At 37.4% G+C, this 26757-nt stretch overlaps 1 protein-coding gene across 3 annotated transcripts in view; it reads right to left on the bottom strand.

Annotated features, from left to right (window-relative positions):
• PDE7A (phosphodiesterase 7A) overlaps positions 1-26757 on the bottom strand; it is a 271768-nt gene that overhangs the window by 6597 nt on the left and 238414 nt on the right. For all 3 annotated transcript variants that reach the window (XM_047842854.1, XM_047842853.1, XM_047842855.1), the window contains 7 exons: positions 23293-23444; positions 21272-21335; positions 10523-10618; positions 8353-8453; positions 3712-3843; positions 3433-3524; positions 1361-1505 (listed from right to left, as the gene is read on the bottom strand). In XM_047842854.1, coding sequence (XP_047698810.1) covers positions 1361-1505; positions 3433-3524; positions 3712-3843; positions 8353-8453; positions 10523-10618; positions 21272-21335; positions 23293-23444 — 782 coding nt within the window. The remainder of the gene's footprint in view (positions 1-1360; positions 1506-3432; positions 3525-3711; positions 3844-8352; positions 8454-10522; positions 10619-21271; positions 21336-23292; positions 23445-26757) is intronic.

Genomic DNA, 26757 nt, shown 5'->3' on the forward strand with positions numbered 1-26757 from the left:
CCATGATGAGATACCACCTCACAACCGTCAGAATGGCTAAAATTAACACAACAAAACAACAGATGTTGGCGACAACGTAGAGAAAAGGAACCCTCTTGTACTGCTGGTGGGAATGCAAACTGGTGCAGCCACTCAGGATAATAGGATGGAGGTTCCCCAAAAAGTTAAAAACAGACTACCCTACAATCCAGCAATTATACTACTAGGTATTTACCCAAAGGATACAAAAATACAGATTTGAAGGGGTACATGGTACCCTGATGTTTATAGCAGCATTAGCAATAACAGCCAAAGTATGGAGAAAGCATCAGTATCCATTGACTGATAATGGATAAAGAAGATATGGCATATATATATATTTTATATATATATATAAAATACGCCTACACACACACACACACACACACACACACACACACACACACACACACTGGAATATTACTCAGCCATCAAAAGGAACGAAACCTTGTGATTTGCAATGGCATGGATGGAGCTAGAGTGTATTATGCTAAGCAAAATAAGTCAATCAGAAAAAAGACCAATACCATATGATTTCTCTCATATGTGGGATTTAAGAAATGGAAGAGATGAACATATTGGAAGGGGGTGAAGAAGAGAGTGAAACAAACCATAAGAGACTCTTAAAATTTTGTTTTTAATGTTTATTCATTTTTTGAGAGAGAAAGAGCAAGTGTGAGCATGCATGAGTGGGGGAGGGGCAGAGAGAGAGGGAGACACAGAATCTAAAGTAGGCTCTAGGCTCTGGGCTGTCAGCACAGAGGCCAATGTGGGGCTCAAACCCACAAACTAACTGCAAGGTCATGACCTGAGCTAAAGTCAGAAGTTTAACCGACTGAGCCACCCAGGTGCCCCACCATAAGAGACTCTTAACAAAGGAGAAGTGAGGGTTGATGGAGGGAGGTGGGTGGGGGATGGGCTAGATGGGTGATGGGTACTAAGGTGGGCACTTGTGATGCACACTGGGTGTTGTATGTAGGTCACTGAATTCTGCTCCTGAAACCAATACTGCACTGTATGTTAACTAAGTAGAATTTGAGTAAAAATTTGAAAAAAAATTCATAAAAAAATAATAAAATAAAATAAATTACTGTTTGTTGGTCAGTACCCTAATCTCACAAAAATGGTTTTTGTTAGAAATCACGAGTATGAAAACTACAAAAACAACGGTGCTTTCCTAAGGAGAAGATTCACCTTCTGTAAGATATTTTACTAATGGAAGGAAATCCCACAGCTTTCCCTCAAAATTTAACCACTCTGAAAGCTACACTAGACTACTTCATTTTTATTCTAACAGTCATGTGATTTACCCTAGAAAGAATCTTTCCCAACCCCATTTTACCTGTAAAACCAAATGCCTATGCCTGGCATCTTCAAGGCGTAAATCACCTCTGTCCAAATGGGACCGGAACAATGACAGATACTCATTTTGGCGACTGATGTCTGTGGCTAGTATCAAAGCACCTATCTGAGTCTCCATTTGTTGCCTGGAATTAGAGAAATATAAAAAGAAAATACAAGACTTTCAATTAAAGTTACTTCTTGATTTTTTTTTCTTAAACTTAATATTCTGCCATTCAACTTTTAACCTATCACAACAAATGAATTTTAAAGAATGCATTTAAAAAAACCTACCAAATCAAAACTAAAACCAAAGGAGTTTGCAGGAAAGTACAAATATGTGTACATTCCCAAAAGAATGCCTTTATTTTGCCAGCCAAGGAGGAATTAGTTGTCTAAAAACAAATCCATATGAGCCTGATACGTTATTTTATAAAATTTTTGGCTGGGATGTGCTGAGGGTACACAACTTTGGTTTCTTTCTTGGGTGTCTGATACCTGGAAGTCAGAAGGTTGGCTCAAACGGAGAAAGAACAGCCCATTCAACAACTAAGTCTGGAAGATATTTTGACTAAGATGCATGATTATATGCTGACGAAACCCCACCAAACAATTTGATAAAGTTTAGATGTAACTGTATTTTCAAGGTCAAATTCTAGAATCAATTATCTACATGAATATCCAACTTTTCTGGAAAGGAAAAGGTAACATGTTAATGCAAATACATCATACATCATTTTTAAAACTGTCTCAAGTAAAAAAATAATTAAGACTGTCTCAAGTCAAATAATAAGAGAAATAAACTTAAAAAAAAACCAAAAAAACCCTTCCTTTTTTCCCCTCAATGGGCTGTAGCGAACATTATCTTTGTATAAATATCAGTAAAGAGCTGTCAACAGATTAAAAGGCTCACAATATTGGATATTAAATGAAATAAATCCTAAATAAAGGAAACATAAAAGAATGCTATTAGGTAGTGTTCCTTATTGTCAGTTTTTATCGATAGGGTTAATCATCAAATGTAAAACATGACAAAAAGAAGAAAGCAAACATTTTAATCTGCTTTAATCAAGAAAAAGATAACTTATATATACAAAAACTATGGTTTAAGCAATTTTTCTATTTGTACTACAGCAAGAAACAATTTTACTTACCAGAAGTATTGTCATAACTCCAAATGGTATCCATGAATAAAGATTTAAAAAATAAAAAATAAAGTCCAGCTTTTTTCTTATGGTCATTACACAAAATACTTAAGTTTTTAAAATAAAGTTGTTTTAAGTTATGAAATGGAAAAAGGAAAGAATAATAGTAACTTAAATTTTAGTACCCAAACTTATTTTTATGCCTCACCTTGTTTCTAGAATTAGATGGTTTATATCCACTTACATGGTTTTCTTAAGAGCATCTTCTCTCAGTGAGACATTATTAAAAGCTTTTGTTTGTGGATCAGTGAGAAGAGATTTTGTTAATCACCATCATATCGGGCTTATTTGCACTGATGCTTATTAGGCTTTCAAATGGCCTGCTTAACATTAAATGGTCTTTTCTTAAAAAATTAGTATTTCCTGTTCCTTCCATCATTATTTTATCCTATGCTCCCGAAGTGACTCCAGGGCTATGCTATTGAGGTATAAAGCATTTTTTTTTACTTATAGATTTTGAAAACTTCCTGAAACTTTTAATGAGGGTATTTATGATACAGAATAATTAATTTCTTTATACCTAGAACATAAGGTTTTATTCAAATGAGCATAAAATGGAAACATGTAACACTATTTACATAAATAGTAAACTATGAGGCACTGTGTATTTGGAGTGAATTTTATAATACTCAAATCTATGGAATGATCCATAAAAAAAATCACTAAAAAAATACTACTGTCTTCACTGCAGAACAGGTTTAAATTACTAGAATTTTGATATAAACTTTTAAGATAAAATAATTCAGCCATTAAACAAAAACTGAAAACTGTGGGAACACCTGAATAATTTTGAAACCTTTATAAAATTGTTTTGCCAACTTAATTTCCATAGTTCATAACAAATTAAATGTGTCTTAATCCCACCTACCTGCTTTCTGATGGCATATGTGAGAATAAGCCAGATTCTCTCAATAATCCCACTGCAGATCTCCAGTGGTGATTTTCCAGTACTGAGGTATTCTACAAAAAGGGGCATATCTGAGTTATTTAATAGCGAGTCTCTTTCTGAACATAAAGAATTATCTGTAGGTAATATTAATCTGGTTAAAATTCTAATGTTCATGGACAATCTGCTTACTACTTTGACTCCATTAAAACATTTTCCAGAATGCAAGAATATTAAATCTCATGATAAAATTGCACTGACCTTGTATAAAGTTGCCAAGTAATGGTTAGTTTTAATAAGGAAAGGTTGATTAACACCTGGATGATCCAGATCATGAGTGGCAGCTGCAATTAAGCTCAGCAAGACATCCCAAGGGGTTACAGAACTGGCAAGCTGAAGTGGGACAAAAGAATTAATTACAGACATATCTGAAATAAACTCTGTACCATTACAGTAGTTTTGAATTTGCCTCAAATGGTAGTGTCGAGTCTCCTCCCCCTTCATGTTTTTCAGACTGTTCATTAAGGGCACCAAGCACCTGCCAGGTGCTGTCCTCATCACGACACGAGGGAGAGGTAGAATATGATGTGTGTTCCCATCCACACAGAGTTTACAGACCTTGTTCTTACACTGTGTTCATTTGAGACAGACTTACTCAAAATGACAGCCAAAGTATAAATGATCTTTTTTGAGAAATGGGTTTAAAACAAACACAGGTTTCTGTATGTTTATTACCGTAGTTGCTACCAACAGAAGACCTATGAGGTCTTTCAACTTTTTTTTATTGCAGTAAGAACACTTAATGTGAGATCTATGCTCACATTATCAGAGTTTTAAGTGTACAATTACATAAGACCTATGACTGAAGGCGCTTATTCATCAACAAATTGGTTACTAGACTTCAATTAAGAATCCAAACTGTAGGGGGCGCCTGGGTGGCGCAGTCGGTTAAGCGTCCGACTTCAGCCAGGTCACGATCTCTCGGTCCGTGAATTCCAGCCCCGCGTCGGGCCCTGGGCTGATGGCTCGGAGCCTGGAGCCTGTTTCAGATTCTGTGTCTCCCTCTCTCTGACCCTCCCCCATTCATGCTCTGTCTCTCTCTGTCTCAAAAATAAATAAACGTTAAAAAAAAAAAATTAGAATCTAAACTGAGGTCTTTAATGTTTCTGAGGTCTTTAATGTTTAAGGAAGCTGAGTAATCCTGGGGCAGTCTATATCCACTCTATTAAGAAAATCCTCTCCCAACAGATGGATATAGTCAGAACAGCGTTCACAATATAGTCACCTCAGAAAAAGTGATTGTGTAAGTGAGCAATTATAATGTTACTCTCAATAATCATTGCAGATCTTAGCTGATACAATAAAATAATCACAAGAGGTAAGTTAATTACCTGACTGAAACGGTCAATGATAAATAACAAACTGTCAGTAGTAAAAAAAAATAATGATTACCTTTATAATAAAGACAAAGAAGCCAACGATACTAAGACAATTTTTAAAGTGGGTTAAAAACAAGGCAACTGTTGCTTCGGATTCTGTGTCTCCCTCTCTCTGCTTCTCCCCACTCGTGCTCTTTCTCTCAAAAATAAATAAATGTAAAAAAAAAAATTAACAAAACAAAACAAAACAAAACAAGGCTACTGTTATTTCCATTCCTTTAACTGTATCTGGTAATGCCGGACAGTAACAACAAGCTGTGTGAAGAAGAAACTGAAAACCATTTGATGGAGACGTCTGCAAAGCTATCATCAGGGCCCTTTTCCAAATAAAAAACTAGTAATGCTGAGTTTTCCTGTGTTCAACAAAAAACGTCACTGTTTTTATTGTTGCTATTAGGTGCTAATAGGCTCAACTGGAACAAAATTATAATCTAAGCTCAGCTATGAAAACACAGAAAGTAAACACTCAAGTTAGGGCTGATGTCAAGTACAGAAAGAAGGAACTTTGCCCTAACTTTCTAGCAATTTGGGGGGGCTTTGAGTATTTCTTTTTGCACTTAAGAGTCCAGGAATTAGCTCTTACACAGAAATCATATATAAAAACTGAAAGCAGATTTCTTTTTTTTTAAATTTTTTTTTTTAACGTTTATTTATTTTTAAGACAGAGAGAGACAGAGCATGAACGGGGGAGGGGCAGAGAGAGAGGGAGACACAGAATCTGAAACAGGCTCCAGGCTCTGAGCTGTCAGCCCAGGGCCCGACGTGGGGCTCGAACTCACGGACTGTGAGATCATGACCTGAGCCGAAGTTGGACGCTCAACCAATCGAGCCACCCAGGCGCCCCTCTTTTGTTTTTTTAAAATGTTTATTCATTCTTTGAGGGACAGAGAGAGACAGAGCGTGAGTAGGGGTGGGTGGGCCGAGAGAGAAGGAGACACAGAATCCGAAGCAGGTTCCAGGCTCCAAGCTGTCAGCACAGAGCCAGACGCAGGGCTGGAACTCACAAACTATGAGATCTTGACCTGAGCTAAAGTCGGACGCCTAACCGACTGAGCCACCCAGGTGCCCGGAAAGCAGGTTTCTCACTAAATACTATATTTAAGCCTTTCTATTTGATTCCCTCTGCACCTGCATTTTTCTATAGGTGACTCCTTCTCAAATTTTTCCTTTCAGTTTACGTGGTTTCTGACCACCTTATCTACAGCTGTAAATGCTTGCCATCCTCTGGTCACTCTCCAGCACATTCCTCGATTTAGATTCCTTCACAGCAGTAATTACTACAATATATGTCAACATTCTATTTATTTGTCTAATGACTGCTTCCCCCACTGGGACCTTTCCTGTCCTGTTTACCACTGGATTCCTAGCACCAGGAAAATGTACTGAATGAAAGCACTTGAAAGTGTGAAGCCTTGTGAAAGCCCAGGCAGTAAGAGATACAATCTTAAGGCTTTTTTTAGAATGTACTTTTAAAACTGAATGAGTCTATTTTAAAATGTAAACTACAATAAAGGAGAAAGGAATTTTTGCATTTTAGGGTTTAGTGATTTTATCTCCTTCACTGAAGCTTTGACTAAGTTCACTAAGTATGTTAACCATGAAAAATATTAAAAAAAAAATACTTGAGAGAGAAAGAGGGAGGGAGAGGGAGAGAGGGAGGGAAGGAGGGAGAGAGGGAGGGAAGGAGGGAGAGAGAGAGAGTGTGAGCGAGCGCATGTGAATGCACTCACAATCAGGGAAGAGGCAGAGAGAGAGGAAGAGAGAGCATCCCAAGCAGGCTCTGTGACAGCACAGAACCAAACCATAAGTTCGTGACCTTGAGCCAAAATCAAGAGTCAGACGCTTAACTGACTGAGCCACCTAGGAGCCAAGTATTTCAAATAAGTGTAATCAAAGCTGCATAAGGCAAAAAGTATTTAAAATAAGAAATATCAGATACATAGGCAAAAAAAAAAAAAAAAAAAAAAGCTTAAAATTAGTGCTGCCAGAGCTGCACAGGTAAGGCAGCATTTTTATTCATTTTTACCACACCCTTTGCACTCTCACCTTGCCCAGTGCCTGGCATCAGCCCTTACCTTCCACGCCCCTGGCTTCTCGTTGGGTGTGGCCAGTGGAAGATGGGAGGGGAGCCACCTTCACAGACCTGTGCACCAGCTTAATTAACCTCCTCTGTGTCTCACAGAACATGACACTTACCTTCATCATTCCATTTACCTGGCTGTATGGTGATTATCAGTTTCTCCCAAAAACTCTCAACAGAGGCTTCAGCCTTGGCCCAGAGTTTTTTTTAAAAGCTCAATTAGAAAATTCGGGCACTCAGGAGTATACATTTGTCAAAAATGTACCCATAAAATGTATATATTTTATTGTGGCATACAAGTGATACCACAATGAAGTTGCTTTTTAAAAAAAGCCATGATGTATATACTTTAAAAACTGGGGTATTTTCACATATTCCACCATCTCTTGAAAAATGACAAGACTGGTGACCACATGGCTATATTCTCAGAACTGGCATCAATTAGCACAATCTGATTTAGTCAGCTTGCTTTCCCTTCTAACATCTAGTGGGAACTCAGATCCCAGGGGGAGAAGAGTTTAGAAACAGGGCTGAGGGTAAGCAAATGTGATTTCAGGACCATCAGGGGTAGGAAACATCCAAAGACAAACACGGCTTTCCGTTATCATCTACAGTTGATCCCTACATCTATATCTCCAACAGATTCTCTTCTCTGCTCCAGACTCTCTTATCCAACTCTCTATTCAACATCTGCATTTGGATACCACACAAACACATTTAACTCTACATATCCAAAGTGGAGGTCATCATCTCTACCAGCCTTACCCCCAAAACTTGCTCCCTTTTCTACGTACTTTCTCTCACAGAATTCCACACTCTACTCAGCTGCCCCACGCAGTCTTCATTGACTCTTCTCTCTGCTTCATTCCCCCAAAGGCATGCAGACACCATAGGCTAGGCACTCTAACTCCCAAGAGATCTTACAGACCGTCTACCTCTCTCCTTCCCCAAAGCCCCTTGCCTAGCTTGGGCCACCAGGCTCTTTCATGGTGCACCAAAACAAAACAGCTTCTGACAGGTGTGGGAAAGTCTCCTGCTTCCCTTCAGTAGCTCCCCATTCATTCTCTGAATTGGACTAATGCTGTGCGGCCCTCATGGAGGTTACAAGGAGCTTGGTGTTAATGCAGTGTCTTAACACAGAGTTGGGGGTTTCGTCGGATCCAGACCTCACCTGGACTTCTCCAGCTTCTCTCTCAACAATCATTCAGTTGTCCAACTGCTGTACAAATATAACCAGGATGGGAAACTTGATCCAGCCAGATCTCAGTTTAGTGAAGGAAGCCTCTGATTTTGAGTCAAATCACTCATTTAAGGAAAAGTATTTGAAAGTAAGTCAAGGAATTTTCTTAGGATTCGCACCCCCTGTAAATGTCAGCATCTTACCTTAGGTTCTTTTAAGTAACAGTGCATGGCCTGAGTAACATCTGCAGCATGGACCGCATTGTGGTAAGGGTTCTGACTGTGGTAATCTTCTTGAATCATAACTGCATCAAAGAAAAAAGATCTCAAATTTAATTGTACGTGGGAGGCCTGTGCAAAGTACAAGAATTGTGATAATTATGAGTTTTCCACTTACAATCTTCATGTGGCTACCAACTAGTTGTTCAGATTCAGATGGATGACAATCACTCAGAACTCATATGTATGTCCAAAGAATCAATACCACTGTGGCTGCTAACTTGTTTGAAATTATCAGAAGGTATTCACGTCAAAACAATAAATATTTTGTTTATTTTTCTTTTTTATTTGTTTAAGTGTTACTTATTTTTGAGAGAGGGAGAAACAGAGTGCTAGCGGGGGAGGGGCAGAGAGAGAGAGGGAGACACACAGAATCTGAAACAGGCTCCAGGCTCTGAGCTGTGAGCACAGAGCCTGATGTGGCGCTTGAACTCACGAGCCATCAGATCATGACCTGAGCCGGCAGTCGGATGCTTGACTGACTGAGCCACCCAGGTGCCTCTCTTTTTCTCTTTTAAAATGTGAACTTATCATTGTACCAAACTCCTCTCTTTCAAATGTAATTTAAGAAGAGTTTCTTGGTTTCATTAAAAGTATTGCAATTCATTCAACAAACACTTGTCCCAAGTACTGTTTTAGACTCTAGAAATTTATCAGTAAACAAAAAACTTTATGAAGCTAAAATATTATAGTTATTAGGGCATATGAAGATGATCCATGGGCGCATCATCAGTGAGGTATTCGTTTCAGAACTGGAATTAGTTTTTCAGTGGTAGGGATGGACCTTCTCTTAATCCTACTGTCTCTGCTCCATGTCTGTTAGGCTTTCATGAAAAAGGAGACTAGGATTAGGGGTGGAGTTATCCCTGTTGCCATCAAGCCTGCAGGATGGCCCCAAGGGCATAACACTGTAATCTACTGGTCACTAGTAAAGTGAGCCAATTCCACAGTGGTGAACCATGACTCACTGGTGAGAAGGAAAGAGCATTAGAATTATGTATTTACTTTAACCCATCCTTTCAAATAGCCTTTTGATTACTCTTAATATCTATTTTATATATGTTTTATAATTTACACAATTTGTTAGTGGAGTATTGCAGGTATACAAATTTGACATAAATATGCAGGAAAAGTCTCTCAAAAGTCCTAGGTAATAAATTTATCTTAGTTCAGTATTTAAGAGGAAAGAAAATATTACCTTCTTTTTTAAAAAAAGTAAATAATCCTCATGCTAATTTTCTTCTAACATATTTATTTGGCAAAAAAGTTCAGCTTTTTCCCTAGCAAAACAGTCTTACACAAATATCACCGTGCACATTTAAACATATTAAAAATAATCTTTAAGTTTAACGTAAAGAGATTTCTGGGATCAGAAAAAGAGAACACCTAAGTGCAATGCACCTAATCTTTTAAAGTTTGAGCCTTCAAAGTTTGGAAAAAGGACAGAAATTGTGTCATCTTTGTGACAAAGCTGTGGTCAACCTAAGAGATTGACTGCAAAAGTGTCCCACTTCTTCACCATGCCCTCCATTCATGGCTTTGAACCTTCAAAGCTTCCTGGACGAGAGGTGTCATTCACCCCCTATCAGACTTGGTTTGGCCAACAGCATGGGGTGGAAGTGACGGAGAGCCAGACCCGGAGAGCCAGTCTCAGGGGTCCGGGTACGCCAGCTCCCTTGGAGACTGCCCATCACTCTTTGAACAAGCTCAGTTTGTCATAAAATATATTTCCTTCTTTTTTTGTTTTTAATGTGAATTTATTAAGGGGCCAAACTCCTCTGACTCCTTTGAATTTAATGGGGGACCATGTAGAGCTGAGCCACATGAAGCCCAGTGTCCCAGCTGAGGTCCCAGTCCAGGCCCACAGAGTAGCTTGCCTGTTGTCAACTGCAGGTACATAAATGAACTCAGCTAGACTACAAGCAGCATTCAACAGCCCCACAGACTCAGGGGCTGAGTAAGTGTGTGTCATTCCAAGCCACAAAAATTTACGGTAGTCTGTTTTAGAGCAATAGCTAACTGAAAAAACTGATGAAAACTTAAAACAGATTCTTGTTCAAATCTTATTTCTGTTAAACGGGTTAGAATCACTTACCTAAAAATCTACGAAGTTTCATCATATCTAAATGGAAGTACTCAATTAATCCATGAAGACTAAATAAATGAAAGGTTAAACTTACTAGACTATTTCCTAAAATGAAAAAAGAAGAGATATTAGTAGGAAATATAGACTAGCATAATTGCATTGTGCTTCCAAATACGGGTTTTGAATATAAAACACAGAGAGTACAAATTCCTACGTTTTGTCTATCTAAAATGTACATCCTTAATTTTACCAGCTGTGAACTTTAATTCTTATATCTTTTTTCCATTCTAAGGAAAAAAATGGGCTTTGTTTCATTTTTCTACAACCAAATAACTGGAAGATAAGCATTTTCAAATCAATTTTTTGAAAGACACCAAAGTAATTAGAATCAGTAGAAAATCTTGCACCAGCTCCACCTAGACATCCCTCTACCACATCACTAACTGTATGAGGATGTCCAATCAAAGTCAACTGTGGTAGCTGCACCTTGTTCACTAGAGGTTGTGTTTGTTCTTCAAGGTACAGAGCTAGGAGGAAGGATCGATGACCTCAAGATCAAAACTTTGAACTCAACCACTTGTCTACCCCACACTTGTAGCAAGAAATCTGAGTAGCTGGAAGGGGCAGGTGGTCACAAAACTAAATAGAATTCTATTCTAACACTAAATTCACAGTCAACAATCATACAGCAATCTTACTATGTTTTTCTAGTGAAACAGTTCTTTATCTGTTTTTAATGCTTATTTATTTTTGAGAGAGAGAGCGAGAGAGCATGCACGCAAGTGGGGGAAGGGGAAATTGAGGTGGGTAGAGGACCCAAAGCTGGCTCTGCAATGACAGCAGCAAGCCCGATGTGGGGATGGTGACTTGACCCAAAGTCGGATGCCCAGCCGAGATACCCAGGTGCCACTCTTTATCTCTTTAAATGCCTATTTTCAAGCTTTCTCTATTCTTCTCAAATTCCCCCCCCCCACTTATTCTCAACAGCCTCATACTTCACAGAAAAAATACAAGCCCTCATTTCCTTTTCTTTCCAAAGCCAATCCCTCCACCCCTCCAGAGTGTCTCAGAAACTGTGCCACCTACCAACACCACCCCCCATGCCTCCTCCTTCCCCCTGAATCAAAATATCCCTCCTCAGTCCCTCCTTCTAGTGCTCCAACAAGCATCAGCACTCAGGACATGCTCTAGATTTTATCTTTCAAACAACAAAGAATACTTGACTCTCTTGGCTCCCTCCAGCTGCCACCCTGTCTCTTCCCCTAAGCTAAGTTTTCTGAAAGAGCTGCTACCTGCTGTGAGGACTATCTCACCCTCAACTTCCACCCTTTTGACAACTGGAGTCACTTGAGTATAGACATGGAATCTGGAAATACTAGCATTGTTATAATGGTTAGTCTGTCTTCCAAGATGTAACTCTCCATTTTTTATACCTTCTATTATATTTCTCAAAGTTTTGTGCATTTCCTCTATTAGGACACATGATATAAAACTGTATGTTTTAAAGAGTTAGGAGCTCAAAAATTGCTGCCAGAATTTAGACAATAACATAAAGATGATTCTAAAGAAACCATCTCTCTAAAGAAACTATCATTCTTAAAAAAATCTACAAAAGACTTAACTATTCTCACATTGCATATTTATAGTAATAACATTTATGGACAATTTTAAAGGACCACTGGGCTAACTTCATTACCCAAAACTGCCTACACAATTGTCAAGAGAAGCCCATAGCTAAGGAAAAATATAAATTAATTGAACAATATTTGCATGAGAAACACTGGAAAAGATGCAGGAGACCAAAAGAGATTCTTTTTAAAAAAACCTGACATAGCACCTTAAACAAAAAAAACTTTTTCAAATCTTTTATTTTTTAAGAAATTAAATGTTAAAATGTATTTGGATCCTGATAACACTATACTGATACAAACAGGAGCCCATCTGGTTTAGAACCATTTGTGAAGAAGTGAGCTATATTCCTGTTATTATTGCTGTAACAACCCACTTTTCCTTGGATATATACATAGATATTTCACAATGTAAGTTCAAACAAACAACCCAGTTTAAATATAGGCAGAGGATACGAGTAGACATTTTTCCAAAGAAGATATACAGATGGCCAAGAGCCGGATGAAAAGATGCTCAACATCACTAGCCATCAGGGAAATACAAATCAAAACCATAAATGAGATACCACTCTACACCTGTCAGAATGGTTATTATCAAGAAGACAAAAAATAGCAAGTGTTGGTGAGGATGTGGAGAAAAATGCACTATTGGTAGGAATGTAAATTGGTACAGCCACTATGGAAAACAGAATGGAGGCTCCTCGAAAATTTAAAAAGAGAACTAACATATTATCCAGCAATTCGACCTCTATTTACCCAAAGAAAAGAAAACACTAAGTCGAAAAGATATACGCACTCCTCTGCTCAGCGCAGCATTATTTCCAATGGAAGCAACCTAAGGGTCCACAGAGAGATGAATGGACAAAGAGGATACGGTATACATATACGATGGAATATTATTCAGCCATAAAAATGAAGGAAATCTTGCCACTTACAACTACATGGATGAGTTTTGAGGTCATTATGCTAAGTGAAATAAGTCAGACAGAGAAAGACAAATGCCATGATCTAAATATTATGTGGAATCTTTAACAAACAAAAAACCAAGCTCATAGATACAGAGAACAAATTGGTGGTTGTCAGAGGCAAGAGTTGGGGGTGTTGACAGAATGAGTGAAAAGGGTCAAAAGGTACAAATTTCTAGTTATAAAATAAGTCTGGGGAATGTAACGTACAGCATGGTGACTATAATTAATAACACTGTATTACATATTTGAAAGTTGTTGAGAGAATAGATCTTAAAGAGTTCTCACAAAAAAATGTAACCATGTATAGTGATGGATGTTAGATTTTTTGTGATTGTTTTAAATATATACATATATTAAATCCTCACATTGTACACCTAAAGCTAATATAATGTTATATGTCAATTATATCTCAATTTAAAAAAGTGGGTGGGAATTGCTGAAAATGGCAGAGTAGGAGGATTCTGAGCTCAGGTCAAGCAATGGCCACACACCAAAACTGCAAGTACATATAGAGTAACTCTTACTGAGAACAATCTGGGGACTAGCAGAACAGCTCTTCCACAGCTAAAGATGTAAAGAAAAAGTCACATCAAGAAAGCAGAGATGTGATTTGGTCGGGGTCCACACGCCCAGCTTGATAACCCACAAGCAGGAGGGATATCACAGGTATAGAGATCCTCCCTGAGAAGTGAAGGGTTTGAGCCCCACATCAGGTACCCACTGCCCTGGGGATCTGTACCAGGAAGAAAAGCCTCTATAACATCTGGCTTTGGAAATCAGCATGCCTTATGTCCAGAAGCCTTGAAAATCAGTGAAACTTAACTCCAGGAGAGCTGGCCGGCTGTGGGAAGCCAAGATTCCACTCTTAAAAGGCCTGCATATAAACACTTGGCTGAGACCAGAACAGAAGCAATAGTCTAAACAGCAACTAAGCCATAACTGAAGGAGATTCACTGACTAATTTTAGGGCTTGTGCAGTAGGGTCAGGGCTCTGTAGGAACTTTCTCCAGGAAGGAAGCACTGAATGGCACCATTTTTCTTGCCTTCCTTCTGCCTCGCTGGGCTGATGCTGGCAGGCACCAGTTCTGACACTATCCATTTACCTTTCTAGCACTGCTTACCCTGACCAGATGTCAACCTGTGGACCTGTCCAGCCCAACCTTCCCTTCCTGGGGGATACCCTTCCAAAGTGGTTCCCCTCCTGTTGCACTCAGCAGAGAGCCTCAACTGAGACTGGTGCCTGTCCCCCCAAAAGTGGCTACTGTCCCACCACACTGAGTTGCCTCAGCTGGGACTGGAACCCCACAAAAGTGGTACCAGTGTGCCCACATAATTTGTGATCCAGCCACAAAGGAGGGCACATGCAGCCCACACAGGGGAAATCCCTGGAGTGCCTGGGTATAGTTACCAGGGGGTGGGGTGGGGTTTACACCTCACAGGATGCCTTCTATATAAGGTTACATGTTCAAGACCCAGAGACACAGCTGATCTACCTAATATATACAAACAAAAATAGGCAGGGAAAGGAGGAGACAGAGGAACATGTTGCAAATGAAAGAACAAGACAAAACCTCAAAAAAAAAAAACAAAAAAAAAAAACTAAATGAAATGGAAATAAGCGATCTACCTTATGAAGAGTTCAAAGTAATGGTCATAAGGATGCTCTCCAGACTTGAGAAGAATAGATAAACTCAGTGAGAACTTCAGCAGAGATAAGAAATATAAAAAAGAATGCATCAGAGCTGAAGAATACATTAACTAAAATGGAAAACACTGTAGAGGGAATCAACAGCAGATGAGATGATGCAGAAGCACAGATCAGTGATCTAGGATTTCAGGGTAGTGGAAATCATCCAAACTGAACAGCAAAAACAAAAAACAAAAAATTAAAAAAGAATACACATTCTTTGGAGACACACATGAAACACTGTATTCTCCAGGAGAGATCACATGTTAGGCCACAAAACAAGTCTCAATAAATTTAAAACTGAAATTACATCAAGCATCTTTTCCAACCACAACAGTATGAAACTAGATCAATTACAAGAAAAAAAATACTGGAAAAAACACAAACATGTGGATGCTAAACAACATGCCAATAAACAACCAAGACGTCAATGGAGAAATGAAAGAGGAATTCAAACAACTGAATTGAGTCAAATGAAAATTAAAATATAATGTTCCAAAATAGAAGATGCACAGCAAAAATGTTTTTTTTTTAAGTTTATTTATTTATTGAGAGGGAGAGAGAGATTGTGAGAGAGAGGGAGAGTGAGGGGGGAGAAGAGAGAGACAGAAACAGAATCTCAAGAAGGCTCCACACTGTCAATGCAGAGCCCAATGCAGGGCTCAAACTCACAAACTGAGAGATCATGACCTGAGCTGATATCAAGAGTTGGATGCTTAAGTGACTGAGCCACCCAGGTGCCCTGCAGAAGCAGTTTATAGTGATAAAGCCTACCAAACCATTAAGAAAAATGTGAAATAAACAATCTAAGCTTACACTTAAGGGAATGAGAAAAAAGAGGAACAAACAGTGCCCAAAGTTAGTAGAAGGAAGGAAATAATAAAGAGTAGAAATAAATGAAATAGGACTTAAAAAATAATAGAAAAGATTAATAAAACTAAGAGCTGATTCTTTGAAAAGATAAAGTTGATAAACCTTTAGACAGGCTCATCAAGAGAAAAAGAGGCAGATTCAAGTAAGTAACATCAGAAATGAAAGAGGAGAAGATACAAAAGACACCATAAAAATACAGCTGGTAAGAGACTACTAAAACAAGTAGATGCCAACAGACTGGACAACCTAGAAGAAATGGATAAATTCCTACATACATAATCTTCTAAGATTGAATCACAAAGAAACAGGAAATTTGAACAGACCAATTACTAGCAATGAAATGAATCAGTAATCAAAAAACTCCCAACTAACAAAAGTCCAAGACCAAATGGCTTCTCATGGGTGGGTTCTACCAAACACTGAGACAAGAGTAAGTACCTATCCTTCTCAAAGTATTTCAAAAAATTAAAGAGGAAGGATTGTTTCTGTATTCATTCTACAAGGCCAACATTACCCCGACACCAAAAGTAGACAAAGACACTTTGTACAAAAAAAGAAATTACAGTCCAATATTCTTGATGAACATATTTACAAAAATACTTAACCAAATACGACCAAACCAAATTCTACAATATAGTGAAAGGATCAAACACCATGTTCATGTGGGATTTATTCCAGGAATATAAGGATGGTTCCACATTTGCAAATGCATCAACAGGATATACTACCTTAATAAAATGAAGGATAAAAAGCATATCATCTCATTAGATGTAGGAAAACCATTTGACAAAATTCAACATCCATTTATGATAAAAACTCTCAACAAAGTGGGTACAGAGGGAACATATCTCAATATAAAAAAGGCCACATATGACAAACCCACAGGTAACATCATTCTCAATGGTGAAAGGCTTTCCTTCTAAGAACAAAACAAGGATGCCCATTCTTGACACTTTTATTCAACACTGTACTGGAAGTACAAAACACAGCAATCAGAAAAGAAAAAGAAATAAAAAGCATCTAGATTGTGAAGGAATAAGTAAACTGTCACTACTTGCAGATGTCATAATCCTATATATAAAGAAAACCCTATAGACTCTACCAAAAAACTATTAGAACTACAAATGAACTCAGCAAAGTTGCAGGATACAAAATTAACATACAGATATGTTGTACTTCTATATACTAGTAATTACCAGAAAGAGAAATTAATAAAATAATCCCATTTATAATTGCATTGAAAAGAAAATACCTAGGAATAAATGTAACAAAGGAGTTGGAAAATCTGTACTCTGAAAACCTATAAGACATTGATGAAAAAAATTGAAGATGCCACAAAGAAATGGAAAGATGTACCATGCTCATGAACTGGAATAATATGGTTAAAATGTCCCTACTGTCCAAAGCAATCTACAGATTCAATGCCATCTCCATAAAAATACCAATAGCATTTTTCACAGAATTAGAAAAATAATCCTAACATTTGTACGGAACCACAAAAGATCCCCAATAGTCAAAGCAATCTTGAGAAGGAACACCAGAGCTGAGGTATCATGTTCCCAGATTTCAAACTACATTACAAAGCTACAGTAATCAACGATATGGTGTCAGCACAAAAGGAGACATATAGATCAGTGGAGCATAACGGAGAGCCCAAAATAAATCCATGCTTTAATGGTCAATTAATCTATGACAAAGGAGGCAAGAATATACAATGGGGAAAAAACCAGTCTCTTCAATAAATGGTGTTGGAAAAGCTGAACTGCTGCATGTAAAAGAATGAAACTTGACTACTTTCCCATACCATGTGCAAAAATACACAAAGTATGGGCTCAAGACCTAAATGTGAGAGCTGAAAGCACAAAACAATGGAACATTATTGTAATGGCACATTACTCAGCCATTTGTGATAACATGGATGGACCTAGAGGGCATTATGCTAAGTAAAATAATTCAGATAGAGAAAGACAAACACCATATGATTTGCTTATATCTGGAATCTAAAAAACAAATGAACAAACAAAACAACAGAAACAGACTTAGAACAAACGTGATTGCCAAGGAGGTGGAGGAATGGGCAGAACAGGTGAAAGGGATTAAGAGGTACAAAATTCCAGCTATAAAATAAATATGTCACAGAGATGTAAAGTACAACATAGGGAATATAGGCGATAATATTGTAATAACTTTTTATGGTGACGGATGGTAACTACTTCTGTGGTAATCTTTTGTAATGTATATAAATGTCAAATCATTATGTTGTACATCTGAGACTAATATAACATCATATGTCAATTATATCTCAGTAAAAAAGAATGTGTATTTATTCTGTATGTTTAGGTTATGATAGCATTCTCCCAAACTTGTTTTGCAAACCTAATGAGACAAATTACCAATTTCTAGGTCTTGAATAAGTTTTAAGAAAGCTGCAATCTGATGGTAAAATATCTTCTGGAATTCGGGCAATCTGCAATACATATAAGGTCTTCCACCAAGAACTTTAAAAGAATCAGACAAAAACCAGTCTAACAAAGTGTACTACCCATATCTAATTGGAAAACTGCGTGTAACATTGTTTCTTATTTCTAGTTTTTAAGACACCAACAGACTATTTTAATACCAGTGAATAAGAACACAGGTCAAACATTTCAAAACAAGTAATGCTTACCTGTTCTTCTTGCACAGAAGAACTTACTTTATACAAAAATGGAAACACTTTCTTGGAAAAGAAAATTGTGCTTATAGAAGACCCTCCTTCATAAACATGTATCCAAAGATAGAACTGCTCAAGGTACATGTAAGGGTCATTGATAGTTCTTAGATGTGATTCCAGATGGCAGCCAGGAGGATGAGGCTGCTGCCATGACACACACCTGGCAACGAGGGTCCTCACATGCCAGGTAGATCTCGGGGGTGACAAACCCTATCTTGCTATTTTACACATAACCTCTCATTCCTATAAAAGGAATGCCAAATATATCCTACCAGATGATACGTATTTTCCTCCTTGCAGTGGACAAGGTGGGACCCTTTGTCTTGGTGGGAATCACTGAGTTTTACCTCTTCTCTGCATTCCCCCTACTATGTCATCTGGTGAATTGCCAGAGTAAGAAATACAGAAAGCACGGGATCGGTAAGCAACAAAGGAAAACTATACACTTGGATACCATACATATATATTATCCAGAATTCATTTCTGGCTAAGCACTTTTAAAAGGAAAGCATTTCTAATAAAATAATGAAAGTTAAAAAATTTTTCTTGTCCATTTGCTCTTCATGTATAGAATTCCTGTAACTTTTGGGTGGCTCTCGTTACATGAATATGTGTATCACCATCTGTAAAATCACAGGTGTGTAGTTACCTGCTAACAACCAACCCTGAGAAGAAACCATTCAGCCATCATCTTCACAAAAAGTAATGAGGTGATTCACATGAAAGCTACTCTGCCCATCCCACACTTTCAACCGCACTCTACTTTCATCACCAAGACCCCTGACTAGCAGATATGTGCTTTTTAAAAATGGAATTTAGAAAACAAACAGCTATTTCAATGAGTAAAAGTGTCCCAGCAGACTAATAGCAGGTGAGGAGCAATTACAGTTTATAGAAGGCTAAACCTGGAAGGTGTGAAGGGTGGCATGGTTTGATCTACATTTATCTTGGGATAATAACTGAAGTAATATTCATATTAAGTTAGAAAAAAGGAATTTCCCAGATCTAGAAGAAGATGAGTCACCTGATATTTTGCCATCTACATGTTTTAAAAAGGGAAGGCTGAAGGGAAAGACAACTGTGTAAATGATACTAGAGCATTTTCTGTGTGGACATGCCAAGTGGGGCCAGAGAAAGGCAGAAAACAGTCACCCAAGGGCAAAGGAGAGGTAGAAGAGAAAGAGAAAAGGAAAAAAAAACCCAAAATGGCAGGGAAGCAGGAGGGGGACTGTGCTGATAAAACAGAATTCATTGTTTTTCAATTTTGCTGAGGATCAGTCCGATTTATTTTCTGTCAACAGTGTACAGACAAATAGAAGGTGATCTCAAAGCTATTTTCTTTACATGGACTTTACATGGTCACACAGCTTACAGGGAATAATGTAGTGATACTAAAAAGCTAGACCCACATTGATTCTCAAGATGACTAGAGTTGTATCTGCTTGCCCATTTCCCATATTTAGCTTCCTTATGAAAGGAGCTTCATTCCAAAGAAAAAAAGAAAACAAAAAGGCAATTTCAAAGTACATAGCAGTGAACTACATATTTAATTCACTCTAAAATTTTTTTTTTTTTTTTAATTTGAGAGAGAGAGAGAGACACACAGAGACAGAAAATGTGTGAATGCAGAAGCAGGGGAGGGGGAAGCAGAGGGAGAGAGAGAATCTCAAGCAAGTTCCATGCTCAGAGTGGAGCCCGGTGCAGGGCTCGATCCCACAACCCTGGGATCACAACCTGAGCGGAAATCAAGAGTTGGATGTTCAATTGACTGAGCCACCCAGGTGGCCCACTTCATTCTAAACACTCAGAAGTGGCTTCCTCTCAGTGTACTTTCCAATCTGCTTTACTTTTATTAAGGTTTATTTATTTATTTTGAGAGAGAGAGAGAGTGTGTGTGTGTTTGTGCAGGAGGGGAAGAGAGAGGGAGAGAGAATCCCAAGCAGGCTCCACAGTCAGCACAGAGCCCACTGTGGGGCTCAATCTCATGAATCATGAGATCATGACCTGAGCCGAAATTGAGTGAGATGCTTAACCAACTGAGCTACCCAGGAGCCCCCTGTTTCACTTATTAAAAGGATATTTAGACAAGCAAAAAGATATTTAGACAAGTACGGTCTAGCTGAATAACCTGTACCATTTTTTTATGCCAAAAATTTTACCCTAAATAAAAATGATTCTCAAAAGAAATCCTTATCCTGTTCCAAAGAGAATAAGGAAACATGACCCTTGCCCCTAAAACCAAACAAAACACAGGAGGGGGTAAACAGATTAGAATCACCTGGTGTTTTCAAACCATTCATATTCTGTAGATTCTGATAAGACTCCTAAAGAAGCTACAAGCTCATCTCCACCCAACCATGAAGACGCCATGTCATAGGGAACCAATGTTGATCATATGTCATATCTCTCAAGTGTACAGAGAAAGAAAAGCCTGAGAACCATAAAGTTAAAAGAAAGGATATCTTTAAAATGTCATTAATCTACCACATATCTGTGGCTATCAAAGCTGAAATACAGTATCAGAAGATGTCATTGTAAATGACCACAACCCAAAAGAAACCAAAACAGAAAAACAAAATAATGAGGTAACAATTTCACTTTGGGTTATCTATAATAGTAGCATTAATTAGGGATGGATGGCCAAGTGATGATGATGATGATGATGACTTTTGATTACTGCTAACCAAGAGTAATGAAAAGACAAAATTATGAGAGTGATTCTTTGAGCTTATAGATCAGTCACTAAAGAAGGGACAAAATGATCTTCTGTTGGCAGCAGAGGGCTCATAACCTAAGTAAATGAAAGCAATAACCCCCCCGAGTGACTGTACCATCAATGCAGCAATCTAGAGTCCACATTAATTTGAGTAAGTCAAACTCTTCACTTACCATTTGTTAGTCTATCAAATAGAAAGATATCAAAATTCCAATTTCCAACTTTTTCCAGCATACACTGAAATGAAAAACAAACATTCCTACTGTAATTTAAGTTCAATAACAGTCTGTCTTTTACAGATAGTCCATAGGGAAGTTAGTGAAAATGGAAAGTGATTTACTTTAAGAAATGCAAAGTATCATTCTCCTTTTAATCATGACCTTTCCAACTGGCTCCAAAAAAGTGTCCAAAGGGTAATCTCCATTTGGAAAACCAAATAGTTTGTATTCCAATTAATGAATGTACAAGTAAGGTTATTGTTTCTTTCAATTCATTCCTACACTCCCATGAACTTTTCAAGAATTCTAACATAATTTAACACCATGAACCATATATGGTTCATACATGGCATGGTCTAGAAATTAGATTTTAAAAATAAGTTATAATAGTTGAGTACTTACTATATTTCAGGTACTGTTAAAAGTGTTTTGCTTACTCTTACTATTCATACCAAGACTATGAAGTAGGAGTTGTCTTTAACCCTCCTTTATATATGGGGAAACAGGCTAAAAGTAACTAACTTGCTCAGCTAGAAAGTAATAGAGCTGGGATATTAATTAACTCAGGTGGTCTGATTCTGGAACCTAGGCACTTGAATCTATACTACACTATGCTTAAGTTATTTGTCATTCCTTTTCTTAAAAAAAAAAAAACACTCCCAAGTTACAGGTATTTATTTATATTCTTTAAATATCATTATACAATAATTAATAGCCTTTATTACATTTAAGTTGATGTGTATTTCAGTTGAGCAAATAAATCTCACAACAACCAAACCAAATTCATATTTTTACACTATATATTTGTAACCTGAAATTTTTGTGGAAAGTTCACTGTTGTACACATCTATCAATAAATTGACATAAGAAATACTCTTACTAATAGTGATTATTTGATAATACTAACAACCACTCATACACAGATCAATATTCTCATTTTGTTTATTTTTAATTTTTTTTAATGTTTATTTTTGAGAGAGAGCATGTGTGTAAGCGGGAGAGGGGCAGAGAGAGAGAGGGACACAGAATCTGAAGCAGGATCCAGGCTCTGAGTTGTCAGCACTGAGCCCGACGGGAGGCTCAAACCCAGGAACTATGAGATCATGACCTGAGCCAAAGTCAGACGTTTAACCGACTGAGCTACCCAGGTGCCCCGATATTTTCATGTTAAAAAGCAGAACCTGTAAACTTTTTACAATTTAAAGAAAGCATGAACACTTTTCTATAGATTTCTTTCACAAACAGGGAAACAATTTTTTTGCACTTTAATGTAATTGTAAAGAAGGTACCTTAGCCCTATGTACATACACTTACAAAATCTGGCCTGTAAATATTAGGTAAAAAATAATTTAAAAAATGTCAGAAACATAAGATCATTAAAAACTCTCATTTGGTCAAAAACAAGCTCATCTGAGCTCCACCTTCATTAAGACATTTCTTTTAAACTATATAAATAATGCTCACAATCACTGGGTTTAATTAGAAAATGTATAAACCCTCAAAATAGCTCAGTGATGCAAGAGACTATAAAAAATCATTTGACTGTAAGTCATGAGACCTAACATCCTATGCTGGGTTTACCTCTAAACAGTGGGTGAGCTCAAACAGTCCCTGATGCTCTTTAGGTCATAGATTCTTTATGTATAGCATATAGACATTAGATCAGAATAGCCATAATATTCTTCCCAGAGTTAAAATTCAGTGTGATCTTATAGTTTAATGTTTACTGATCTACTTGTTACTTACTGTTACAATAAACAAAAACATTTTCATTCTTTTAGTTACTTCAGTGATTTCCCTTGCTCTGTAACACCTAATTATAAAATGAACACCCACTCTAAAGGAAAAACTGAATAATGGGCTTAACTAATTTTTGCATTAAAAAGAAGGTTCTAATAAGTCAATCCCATATGGGAAAAAAAGGGTTTCATGAAACGTATCAAAAATTAATGTTTTCTTGAAAAAGTTATACACACCTTGGCTTGTCCATTATAATCATCATCTAAAATGTTTAGAGAATTTGAAACAGTAGTACCGCGAAAAAAGCGAGAAGATCTAAGATACCGCTGGAAACTTAGTAACCTCCTGATATTTCTTGCAGACACAGAAACTTCAATTTCAGATTGAGCTGAAATAAAAGAAGTAAAAGGTGAGTATTGCAAGTCGAAACTGTGCACACACAATCTTTGTTATACTCCTTTCTAGTTACATACAAACCCTTTTTAAAAAAAATGAATCATTATACCACATTTCTAGGAGAGAAAGAAGTACTTCATTTGTATTTTCAACTAAAGAACTAAAAATGAAGGGGTAAACGGTCAATTTTGACAGGATTTGGAAAGCTAATGAGGAATGTGGCTGGATTAATAGTCAGGTTTTTTGTTTTGTTTTTAACTCTGAAGAATAATCACCTCTCATTCTATTGCTCGAATATACTCGATAGACATTATGGAGAAGAAAGACAAAAATCTAGTTTCAAACTACCCTTCATACTGAGAATCCAGGTCCCCAGTTACATATGAGAATTTAACAATTACACAACTACAACGTCTCAAATCCTAAGGAGATATCATTTCAAATATTAAGATAATTTTATTTAGAGGAAAAGGAGAAGGACTGGAAAATTAAGTAACATAATCTATTAAGAATTCTAAAGAATAGGGACAAAAATCCTGTAAGATGAAAAATTCTAAGGAAGAGCAAGTTTAACACAACCATTTTTTCCTCTAGTGTTAGAACAAACCAGTTTCCTTAAGTACCAGACGAAGTAACAGACTTGGGTTAAAAGCCATCTTCTAGGGAACACATGTTATCTTTAAACTCTAGAATCAAACTAAATTCAGTGAAATGCTTTATAATATATAAAACACATGAAAAAGGAGACTAAGGATCAACAATTATCATCTCTCATCTTCTGTTAACTTAAACCCACCAGGAAGAATGGCAGGTGATCAAACATACTCTCCCTTATGCATCCAGTCACTAACTCCTCTATTAACCTGTATTACCCTGTGTTTTCATATCTATAGAATAATGGCAATTAATATGCAGTTCAAAGGGTGCTGGATTGAGTGAGATAAGGTATCCATGAGCTGGATATATTAAGTAACTGGTTGCAATGTAGATGATGATAAAACTGATGTGATGCCACTGCTTGGAGGTATGCTTCCAGGTAGTTATCCTACATTCCCAATCCATTCATGTTGCTTTATTATTTTTTTTTTAATTTTTGAGGGGGAGCACGAGCAGGGGAGGGGCAGAGAGACAGGGAGACACAGAATCCAGAGCAGAGTCCAGGCTCCAAGCTGTCAGCACAGAGCCTGACATAGGGCCCGAACTCACTGATGGTGAGATCATGACCTGCGCCGAAGTCGGACGCCCAACTGACTGAGCCACCCAGGCGCCCCTCATGTTGCTTTAAATAAAAGTACTCACTGGCTCCACATCATCTTAAAATGAATTCATGTCCTTAGTCTGAAGAAAAGGCTTCATGTTACAGGTTCTGGCTCGTTCCAGATGTGACTCAGATGTCATTTTCCCTGGAGGCACATCTGAACGACTGCACACACACTCCCCACGTAGAAGTGGGAGGTGTCTCCTCTGGGTTCTCAAAGCTCCCTGTGCAGACCTCTATCAGACTACTTCTGATATTGGATTATAACCACTTATTTACCTGTCTCCTTTGACAAATGGTGACCTCCAATGTAGCCAAGAACTACTTTTTTTTTTCATCTCTTTATTCCAAATGCTAATAATAGCACCAGCTAGGTATATGTAAAATATAATGAATAAATGCATCCTCGTTTTGAAATAGCTGATGAGTTTTCAGGCTCCCATATACTCACATAAGCCAGAAATAAAGTAATATACACTGTTATGTACATTTTTCATAATGTACTCATTTTTCATTCCAGTGAATCTAAAATAGAAAGTTTTTAGAGCAACTGTGGAGTTAAATTTCTGATCTTTATCAATGTAACTTACATTAAAAGGAGTACAACAAAAATGGTAAAACTACTAATCAAGTGATTATGTCTGAACTAGAATTTGCATGTTTGAGGACATGAGGGTACACTAAGTGTTCTGTGAAAACAATGTTCCAAAGTGCTTTGCAAAAAGTACCTCATTTAGTCCGCAACAATGTCAAAGATAAATATTATCATTCATTTTTACACACGAGAACACTGAGTCTACAAGAGATTAAGTAACCTGTCCAAGGTCACACAACCAACATAGGACAAGTGGATTTTAAAACACAGAACTGTCTGTTTACAAAGCCTGTGTCCACACTATTACGCATAGGTTTTTATTATATCTCTATTGTTTAATTATTAAGTGTAAGATTCTGTATGACATTATTCAAAATTGTCTTTACGTAGACGAACGCATGCAGAAAAAGAAACACAGGCGAAAAAAGCTAAGGTACACGAATTTAAGTCTAATATGATCCTTTTAGTCCTATTCTTAGAAAAGAGTGAATCGGGAAGGGACAGAGTTGAATGGTAGGAACATATGAGGAACAGGTGAGACTAATTAGCGTATACTAGCACCACCATCTCTGTTTTGATAAGGCACCTTACAGTTTTATAAAAGCGCATTCACATAAGCTATCCCATTTAGTGATCACAACAATCCTGTGAAGATGACAAGACTATCGCCCCCATTTTACACACACAACTTTAGAAACCAAAGTAGAAATGCAATACAATTAATGCATTAGAACCAAAGCATTTAGAAAACTTCTAGAAAATGTTGCAGAATGTCTTCTATTCATTATGGAAAAGAGTTCAAAGTCATGAGCATGACTTCATGAGCATTCCCTTCAAGTGATCTTAAATCACAAAAGGTAACAGTTTTGTCACTGGCAATTATACTGAATCACTATGTGCGTATCTGTGGGTGCATACATGTATACACTAATAATAGTAGCATCACTGCTTTCCAATTATATATCCAAACTCATGCACCCTGGAAATAAGTGTGAGAATCTCTTTGGGAGCATAACTGCACAAGGACCAAAAAACAAATTAGCCTCACTTGAGGGGAAAACCCCAATAACTCAGTCCACCATGCTAAATCCTCATATCAACAAGGCAGGATTCACGTTACCAATGGTTAAGACATCTGGCAGTCTGGCAGCACCCTCCTTGCCCCTGCCTTACTCCTATTTTCTGAGTAATTTTTGACAAGTCACAACCTCTTAATGTCTCACCTTCCATAAATGAAAAAAAACAAAAACTAAATGTAATTCGTATCTTCCCATTTCATAGAGTTCTAAAGTTGGTACACGTTATCAAGAGTTCTGTTTTGACCATATTAAGTTGAGAATGAATATTAGACACTAACTCAAGGGGAAATGCTCACTCATAGGAGCCCAATGCATCCAGCAAGACCAATCCCATAAATAACCTACACAAAGGATAAGAAACAGAGCTTCATTT

This window comes from Prionailurus viverrinus, chromosome F2 (assembly GCF_022837055.1).
Source record: "Prionailurus viverrinus isolate Anna chromosome F2, UM_Priviv_1.0, whole genome shotgun sequence".
NCBI classification, from domain to species: domain Eukaryota; kingdom Metazoa; phylum Chordata; class Mammalia; order Carnivora; family Felidae; genus Prionailurus; species Prionailurus viverrinus.